Here is a 9352-nt window from a genome sequence, read left to right as displayed (position 1 = left end):
CCCGCCGCTGCTGCCACCGCCGCCGCCGACCTTCGCGAGGGCCGAGATCGCACCGGAGCCACCAATGCGGCGACGCCAGAGATCCTGTCGCTAGGTGCCGGCCGTTCCTGGCCCAGCGCGGCCCGCTCCTCCCGGCCGGACGCCCCACCTGCATTTCCCGCGCTCTCTTCACCACACACGCGGCGCCCCAGCCGACGACAGCCACGGAGCGGTCAAGGGCGCGGGAGGCCCCTTGGGACCTGTGGAGTCCTCTGAAGAGCAACAGTCAGGGTGTGAATGTTCAAATTCAGCTGTTAGCAGGGAACTTTTAGAACCTGTTGTAGAAAATGGGGAGACTGAAATGTCCCCAGAAGAATCGTGGGAGCACAAAGAAGAAATAAGTGAAGCAGAGCTGGGGAGTGGTTCCTTGGGAGATGGAAGGCCACCTGAGGAAAGTGCCCAAGAAATGATAAAGGAGGAAGAGGAAATACCAAAGCCTAAATCCGGGGCTGCCCCACCAGGTGCCCCGAAAAAAGAACATGTAAATGTAGTATTCATTGGGCATGTAGATGCAGGCACGTCAACCATTGGAGGACAAATAATGTATCTGACTGGAATGGTTGACAAAAGGACACTTGAAAAATATGAAAGAGAAGCTAAGGAAAAAAACAGAGAAACTTGGTACTTGTCTTGGGCCTTAGACACAAATCAGGAAGAACGAGACAAGGGTAAAACAGTAGAAGTGGGTCGTGCTTACTTTGAAACAGAAAAGAAACATTTCACAATTCTGGATGCCCCTGGCCATAAGAGTTTCGTTCCAAATATGATTGGCGGTGCCTCTCAAGCTGATTTGGCTGTATTGGTCTCAGCCAGGAAAGGAGCGTTTGAAACTGGATTTGAAAAAGGACAAACCAGAGAACATGCAATGTTGGCAAAGACAGCAGGTGTAAAACACTTAATTGTTCTTATTAATAAGATGAATGATCCAACAGTAAACTGGAGCAATGAGAGGTATGAAGAACCTAAAGAGAAGCTAGTGCCATTTTTGAAAAAGGTTGGCTTCAATCCCAAAAAGGACATTCATTTTATGCCCTGCTCAGGATTGACTGGAGCAAATCTCAAAGAGCAATCTGATTTCTGCCCTTGGTACATTGGATTACCATTTATTCCATATCTGGATAACTTGCCAAACTTCAGTAGATCAGTTGATGGACAGTCAGGCTGCCAGTTGTGATAAGTACAAGGATATGAGCGCTGTGGTCCTGGGAAAGCTGGAATCAGGATCTATTTGTAAAGGCCAGCAGCCTGTGATAATGCCAAACAAGCACAAAGTGGAAGTCCTTGGAATGCTTTCTGATGATGTAGAAACAGATTCTAGGGGGCCTGCCCTGAAGCTCAGTTCTTTAAGTGGCTGCTTCAACAAAGCAGTCAGGCTCAGGTTGCTGTGGTTGATCCCCACAACTCGAGCCAGCCAAACCTGCCCTGAAGGCATTCGGAGGGGAAAAAAAAAAAAAAGAAAAGAAACAGATTCTGTAGCCCCAGGTGAAAACCTCAAAATCAGGCTGAAAGGAATAGAAGAGGAAGAGATTCTTCCAGGATTTATAGTCTGTGATCCTAATAACCTCTGTCATTTGGGATGCATGTTCAATCCCCAGGTAAAACCATTGCAATTGGAAAAGTTCTGAAACTGGTTCCAGAGAAAGACTAAGCATTTCTCTCAATGATCCTGCACAATACTGTGAGGAAAATTGACTGCAAAAGCCTACTTCCTACCGCCTTCTCTTATTTTCTGCCAATTATAAACCTCTCCCCATATTTTGCAAAAGAAAAAACTCAGAGCAAAAGTCCACATTAGGTCAGCTTTCTCATATTGCGAGCTCTGCTATGCCACTGTTGAGTTTTCCCCAAGATGACCCCGACACCCCCCCCCCACACACACACTGCTTCCTTGGACAGATGTGGCAATAGCTTCATAAGTGATGTGGACATAATTGCATACAATAATGGAAACCTGTAGAAAATTTTGTTTTTCATCTTCCCCTTAGGCATAGTCTTTTTTCCCAGGCAGATCATTCTGAGTGTGCGAGTGTGTGTGCACATGTTACAGACAACTGCCATGTTAATAAATTATTCAATTTGAAAAAAAAATTTAAACTTTTTTCATTGCATAAGGATTTTAACTAGGTTCAGCTTTTTTTTTCATATGTGTGCTAAAATAATGAGTTGCCATTTTCAACTTGTCAGATTGGGTGTCGGTAAATGGGTACTTTGTTGAGTATACAAAACCATACAACATTTTGGAAGGCAATTTAAAGTACAGAAATGTCTAATGTTCTTATCCTATAATTAAGACCTAGCAATCTATTCTGTAGAAAAACTTGCATAAGTCCAAAAAGAAATATATAGAGGGTTGGGGTGTAGGTCAGGGGTAAAGTGCTAGCCTAGCATGCACAAGACCCTGGGTCCAGTTCTCAACACTGCAAAAAACAAACAAACTATGTACAAAGGTAGTTGTAGACTACAGCATAGTTTATTGTATTAGAATAATTAGAACTATCCATTGGCAGGGAGGTTTCAATAAACTGTTATTTCCATATAATGGAATCCCACCTCCTCAGCCCGCCCCGCCACTGCTGAGGACCAAACCCAGGACCTCACACACACTAAGCAAGCACTTTACTGCTGAGTCACATCCCCAGCCTTACTCGTCATATTTTATGAAAAGAGGTAGCTTTATCATTACTGACATCAAAAGATATCTGGATAAATTACTAAGAAAGCAAGTTGCAGAGCTGGGAATGTAGCTCAGGTAGAATGCATGCTTAGCATACTTGAGACTTGTGGTTCGCTCCCCATTCTCCAAAAAAGGGAGAGAAAAAAACGCAAAGTAAGTTCTAGCCTAATATGCTTAGTGTGCCTTTTTAAAAAACACATATTCACATGTGTACCCAAAATGTGAGTGAGGTGTGGTGGTACAGGCCTGGAATCCCAGCACTCAGGAGGCTGAGGCAGGAGGATTCAAAGTTCAAGGCCAGCCTGGGCTACGAAGTGAGTTCAGGCCAGCTTGAGCTACATAACAAACTCCATGTCAACAAAAAAACTAAAAACAAAGTTAAAGAAAGTCTGGAACCTGGCATGGTGGTTCTCAGGTTGCTGAGGTGCCAGTTCAAAGCCAGTTTGGGTTACACAGGTGAGTTCAAAGTCAGCCTGAATCACATAGCAAGACTCTCTTGAAATAAGGAAGGAAAGAGGGAAGGAAGGAAGGAAGGAAGGAAGGAAGGAAGGAAGGCACATTGATGATAGAGCTCAGCAGAGGAGCAAGTGCCTCGCTTAAGTTCCATCTCTAGCACTGAAACAACCACAAACAATGGAACTGTGCTATGTTCCGGCGACGCTAAGTCAGTTTTTACACACATAGCATTGCATGAACATTCTCTCATATTAAATATTTTTTGTACAACAGGATTTTTAGTTGTACAGTAACTCATAAGAAGTTTCTGTTGAACCAATCTTTTATCATCAAACATTTAGGTTGTTTCCCATTTCAGAAAAACATTTGGCAAATAAACAGAAGAATAGTCTTTGGGGGCAAAATCCAGGGCAACCAACAAAAAGTCCCTATAGCATCTTTTCCCTCTTCCTGACCACTTCCTGCAGGATGCCTGGCTACGCTCCAGACCTTCTCCCGGGCCGATGCCAGGGCCCAGGGCCAGCTGGCCTCTGCCCCTCGCCTGTTCCAGTGCAGAGGCTCTGGTGTGCATACCCTGGCTCTAGGAAAAATTTCCAGCAAAAAGCACAACTGATTTATGGCAGAGATTCTGATGTCCTCCCATCCCCACCCCATCCGTATTCTTCCCACTCCCCAAGTCCAAGGTCTTCAAGACTCTGGTCGCCCAGATGTGTGCAGATTCTCATACAGGGGCTCCTCTTCCTCTTCCGCCTGCATCTGGGGATTTTGTTCTTGGAGGCTGCTGCTGGAGACTGGCTCCTGAGCCCTCCTTGGGCTCTCCTTGCCATCCCCCAGCTCCCTGGACACCTCCTCCAGCCTAACTCCTGCAGATTCTGTGGGCTCCACAAGGTTGGCATTAAGAACAGAGCTCTGGCTGCCAGAGCCGGAGGCTTCTGCCTTCTTCTGGCCTAGAGCTCGGCGTGGGGGCTTAGGGATGGCACTCTTGACCTTAGGTTCTGCTTGACCTTTTTGCAAGTTACCCAAACGGCGGAGAACAGACCGGACAGGGCTCTCAGATTTCTCGGGCATCCCTGCCAGCATGTAGATTGAAGCCACAGAATCTGAGCTCTCTTGGACATTGCCCTCAGTGGTTTCTCCAGGCTCAGCCACTTTCTGGCCACCTTGAGGGAATTGGTGGCCATTGGCAGAATTGCTGGTTTTGGCCGCGGCAGCAGCAGCAGGGGGCTTCTCCACTTTGGCTTGCTCCAGGCTTGTGGACTCCTCAGTCTCCCGGCCCTCAGCACCTGGCTGGGCCCCTCTTGAGAGCCTCTTGGATTTTCGGATTGGGCTGGAGAGTTCCCCCGAGCTTCGGCCATTCTGTGACACAAACTTGGTGCCTTCAGCAAAGGAGACCGAGGGCCGCTTGGCCCGGGCTAAACTAGAGGTTCTTGGGATAGGGAACGGCGTGGAGGTGTCCTCAGGGGGAGGGAAGGTGGCCTCTGACGACTCTTGGGCCACAGGAACCATCCCTGGCAGAAGAGAAAAGAGCTTGGCTGCAGCTAGGTCTGGCCACTCCAGTGCAGCCCACATGCAGCTCCACATCCTGGGGAGGCCTGGAGTATAAGCCAGGGAGAGCCAGCACGCAGACAGGCCAGGAAGGGCGGAGTGAGCGGCCACACTTCCTTGTCACTCTTCTCACTGTCCCACCCCGCTCTGAGCCACAGCCTGATAACCTTGCCACATTCCAGAATCCTGAGACACATGCTGCCCCCTTCAGCTGAAACACTGTCCCCACTTTCTACGTTCACTCTGCTATTACTGACTGATTCTGCTGGGCTTGGCATAGCTCTTAACTCGGACAGTGGCCACTGCCATGACTAGATTGAGTCCCTCTTTAGTGTCCTTGTCAAATCATTCTATCCTGTAACTTCCTGGTGACTTATCTCATTATTGCCCATCAGACTACAAGCTTGGTGAGGATAGGAGTCTGTTTTTGAACCCAGGGTCTTTGTGCTGAGCCAAAAAATATCCCTAGATTTTTTAAGACAGGGTCTCTCCAAGTTAATATATTGCCCAGGTTGGGTTCAAACTTGCATCCTCCTGACTCAGCTTCCTACAGTGCTGGGATTGTTGGTATTTGCCACAGTGGCTAGCTCTGTTTTGTTCTTTACTGTGTCCCCAGAGATAGGACAGGGACTGGCCCTGCTGGACACATGCTTGTTGAAGGAATATGGAAGAGGATGTGGTGGGTGGGGGTACTCATGCGTGGGCTGGTCGGGGATACCTTTTGGGGATGACATACAGTAGGCACGATCCTCATGTTCAGTTCCAGATTCCGAATCAGAAGAGAAGGAGTCCTCGGAAGCCCAACCAGCAGAGGGCTGCTCGATGAAGCTGGGGTTGAAGGGGGCCTCTGGGTCGTGGTGGGAGACTGTTGGGGCTCCAGGTCAGGCACAGAGTCTGATGGGAAGCCTTGTCCCACCAGCCCCTGAGCCCAGGGCCCACTTACCTGTCACCCAGGGAAGCTTGTAGCCACTGAGGGAGCCACATGGCAGTACAGAGCCCAGGCTGCTCAGTGCCCCCCAGACCTGCTGCTTCATCCTGGACAAGGTGGTTCCACCCCTCGCAGGCCTGAGAGGATGACATGGGATGTGTTCAGTACCCAAGCCTCAAGGTGACTTGTATTACCTTTAGTCTTTCTTTTTTTTTCTTTTTTCTTTTCTCTTTTCTTGTGGAACCGGGGATTGAACTCAGGCCCTTGCGCTTGCGAGGGAGGCACTTATTCCACTGAGCCATCTCCCCAGCCCCAAGGTGACTTGTATTACCGTGGCAGGGCATGGCAGGGTGACTATATCTACTTCCATAACTCTATAGTGCAAAGAATGAGATCCAAGCAACTGAGCCCTGAGTATAAATCATAGAAGGCAGCACGGTTATAGAGTCAGATAGACCAAGGCACAGCAACCCTGGCTCAGATTGAACTCCCCTGGACCTTAGTTTCCTCATCTATAAAATAGGGAGAGGGGGCCGGGAAATGGCTCAGTAGAATAAACACTTGCCTGGCAAGAGCAAGGCCCTGAGTTCAATCCCAGGTTCCACCAAAAAAAAAAAAGTTAATCATATAAAATAGGGAGAATAGTCCTATCTGCTAGAGTTTCCTGCAGGACCTGGTACATCACAAGGCACCTGGTGAGGGTTCCCAAACACAGCTCCCTGTGATGCTCATGTGAGTGAGCCCTAGAAGCCCTCATCCCCGCCCCCATCCACCAGTCTCAAGCTGGGGCCGCTCCACTTGGCTTTTTTTTTTTTTTTTTTTTGCGGAACCAGGGATTGAACTCAGACCCTTGCACTTGCCAGGCAAGTGCTTATTATACTAAGCCATCTCCCTGGCCCCTCCACTTGGCTTTTGTACATGTCCTCATCTCCCTGTGAGGTGCTTCTTCCCACCCAGCAGGTTCTGCCACAGGGAGGGAAACAGGACTGGTGAATGTGTGGAGGCCTGGCAACAGAGGAAAAGCCCAAGGATCAGTGCATGAACTAAAAGAGAGCATTAGAGCAGGCGGGGATGCAAGCGTGACGCCCTCAGTTCAATTCCTGATAGGAAAGGAAGAAGGAGGCAAGCAAGCAGTGGATGAGCAACCAACCCTGGACAGGCATCCAAGAGAGTGAGCAGGGCTTTGTGCAGCCATGACTCGCTGGGTCCCCTCGGGCTTCAGGGGTGTAGGAGGTTTTGGATAGAACAGAGCAGGGTGTGAGCATAATTCCCCAGGGAGCCCCTCTGGCCCGTCTTCCCTCTTGTCTCCCCAAAAGCCACATGATCTGCTGAGTCACTCTATGAACTCTTTTTTGAAGCAAGGATCTTTACATAGAGCTACAACCCCAGCCTTTTTTGCCTTTTTAAAACATTTTGTAATAGTGTCTTACTAAATTGTTAAAATTGTCCAGAATGGGTTCAAACTTGCAGTCCACTTGCCTCAGTGTCCCATCCTGCTGGAATTACAGGCATCTACCACCATGCCTAGCCTTTCTAGGACAAGTGAGGTTTAGTCTCTTCTTCACCCTAGAGTTGTGCTGCTATTTCTGTGTTCTTTGCCTGTCTTGTAGGTCCCTGACAGTGAGCTTCCGGCCTCATGCTGCATGTCCAGTGCTCAGCACCCCAAGTAATGCCCACATATCTCAGAAACTTCCATGTCACAGCTTCTAAGGCAGGCAGGTGGCTGACCTGGTGTCTCCAGGCCATGGGCACCACCAACTCTCACCACTATCTTTGACCCAAGTGTGTGGCAAGGTCAGCCCTTTCCTACCCCTGAAGAGACCAGCCAGTGTTCACCTGTCCTTAGGCTCCCGTGGAGCGGTGCAGCAGCAGCAGGCACAGCAGGCGAGGCCCAGGAGGAGCAGCAGCAGAGGCCCAAGGATGGCCGGAATGAGGAAAGCCTCCTTACTGTGATGGCCTGGGGGTACAGGAGATGCCAGATAGTCAGGGCCTCCCAGTGCTCCCCCCTACTCCCACAGCTGTCTTCAGCTCTGAGCTGCCTCCTCCAACCTGTGGGTCTCTCCCCTTCATCTAGGCAGCCCCTCTGATGGTGCAAGAGCCCATGCTACAAGCTCCTGTCCTGCTTCTTAGGCCACAGTAGAGTCCATTTCTGCATGATCACTTCCCACCCCTCCTTGCTTTCTTAGATGGCAGGGGCTTTGTCACATCTTCAGGGATCCCACAGATTTCAGCCCTGGAGAAGTCTCTAAAGCAGGCCTGGAGAGCCCTGCCCTCAGCAAGTGGCGCCCCTGGGGCCTGTGGAAGGACCAGAATTTCAGTGGTTATTGCAGCCTGCAGTTGGCTACACCTTACCCCAGAGGCAGGCTCCAGACACAGTGTCGCAGAGTCCATCTGAACACTGGCAGGGCAGGGAGCAGTTGCTACCATAGAAGCCAGCCAGGCAGGAACTGTTGCAGCTAGGAGATAACAAGAGGGGCAGGCTGAAGACCGAGTGGGAAGGGAGGCAAGTGAGTAGCAGAGAGGCACTGTCCCCACCCCTGCTAGGAAGGCCTCCCCATATGGTACCTGAGCAGAGCTCCCTGACTGCTGCCCCACATCCTAAGTAGCTCTGGCAGCACTCAGGAGAATCCCTCAGCCCTCGCCACCCAGCTTGACACAGGCCAGTGTGCTACCCTCAGGACAGGGTTCACCTCTGCCTGGCCTCAGCCCCTTGACTGCCAGCACACCAAACTAAACAGGACGCGATGGTGTCCAGTCAGGCCCTGCCGTGCCCCTAACTCTGGGCCTTGGTTTCCTTCACTGTGAGCTCTCTTCTGTTAGACCCTTCACACCACCCTTTAAGTGGGAAACCTGACTAGAGACCCTGTTTACCACCTGAAGACTTGGAAGGTAACAAGGCCCTAAGTAAGGTCCCTAACTAGTTAGGGTGCCAGATCCCTTTTTATTTTTTTATTTTTCTTTCATTTATGCATTTGGTACAGGGTCTCACTATGCAGCTCAGACTCATAGTGATCCTCCTGTTTTTAGCCTTCCCAGCATTGGAATTTCAGGCGTGTGCCACCATGCCTGGACTTGGTCACCAGCTTGGCACGCCCCAGGGGCACGGCAGGCGGGACCAGGATCGAACCCTGGTCCCTGTGCTTGCCAAGGCAGTGCTTAGTCCCCTGAGCTATCTCACCGGCCCTTCTCTTTTCTTTTTTCCTATTTATTTATTTTTGTATTTTAGGGAAGGGTCTACAGGGTGTTCAGAGTCTCATTACTAGATTGGACTCATATTGATTCTCCTGTTTATAGCCTCCCAAGAGTTGGGATTACAGGTATGCGTCACCATGCCCAGTCTCAATTGTCATCTCAGCGTGCCCTGAGGGCAGGGCTGGCATAGCAGGCCTGGGGATTGAACCCCCAACCCCTGAGCCTGCTTGCAGGTGCTTTAATCCTTTTATTTATTTTTTGCAGTACTAAAGATTAAACTCAGGGCCTTTAAGGTGACATGCATACATTCTTAGCTCTTTTAAAAATTTTTTTCTGAAAAAAAGAAAGAAAGAAAGGAAAATAAATAAATAAAATAAAAATTTTTTTTCTGGGGCCGGAGAGATGGCTCAGTAGAATAAGTACTTCCCTGGGCTGGAGAGATGGCTCAGTGGTCTAAAGCACCTACTTGGAACAAGCTTGGCAAAGCACAGGGACCGCGGTTTGATCCCCAGCACCAC

At 49.6% G+C, this 9352-nt stretch overlaps 1 protein-coding gene and 1 pseudogene across 2 annotated transcripts in view; one reads left to right on the top strand and one right to left on the bottom strand.

The window, feature by feature from the left end:
• LOC101568292 overlaps positions 1-1664 on the top strand; it is a 6316-nt pseudogene extending 4652 nt beyond the window's left edge. The window contains exons 2-3 of the transcript XR_002821938.1: positions 117-1350; positions 1507-1664. The product of XR_002821938.1 is annotated as a eukaryotic peptide chain release factor GTP-binding subunit ERF3A pseudogene (transcript). The remainder of the gene's footprint in view (positions 1-116; positions 1351-1506) is intronic.
• A 1386-nt stretch (positions 1665-3050) lies between these two features.
• Positions 3051-9352, bottom strand: part of Scarf1 (scavenger receptor class F member 1) — a 15326-nt gene continuing 9024 nt past the window's right edge. The window contains exons 7-11 of the mRNA XM_004635473.3: positions 7995-8098; positions 7479-7599; positions 5658-5779; positions 5433-5579; positions 3051-4677 (exon numbers count right to left, since the gene is read on the bottom strand). Coding sequence (XP_004635530.2) covers positions 3857-4677; positions 5433-5579; positions 5658-5779; positions 7479-7599; positions 7995-8098 — 1315 coding nt within the window. The 3' untranslated portion in view covers positions 3051-3856. The remainder of the gene's footprint in view (positions 4678-5432; positions 5580-5657; positions 5780-7478; positions 7600-7994; positions 8099-9352) is intronic.

The sequence above is a fragment of the Octodon degus genome, unplaced genomic scaffold (assembly GCF_000260255.1).
Source record: "Octodon degus isolate 3935 unplaced genomic scaffold, OctDeg1.0 scaffold00072, whole genome shotgun sequence".
Lineage (NCBI taxonomy): Eukaryota > Metazoa > Chordata > Mammalia > Rodentia > Octodontidae > Octodon > Octodon degus.
The sequence above is the reverse complement of the archived record's forward strand: the minus strand, read 5'-3'. Positions and strand labels throughout refer to the sequence as shown.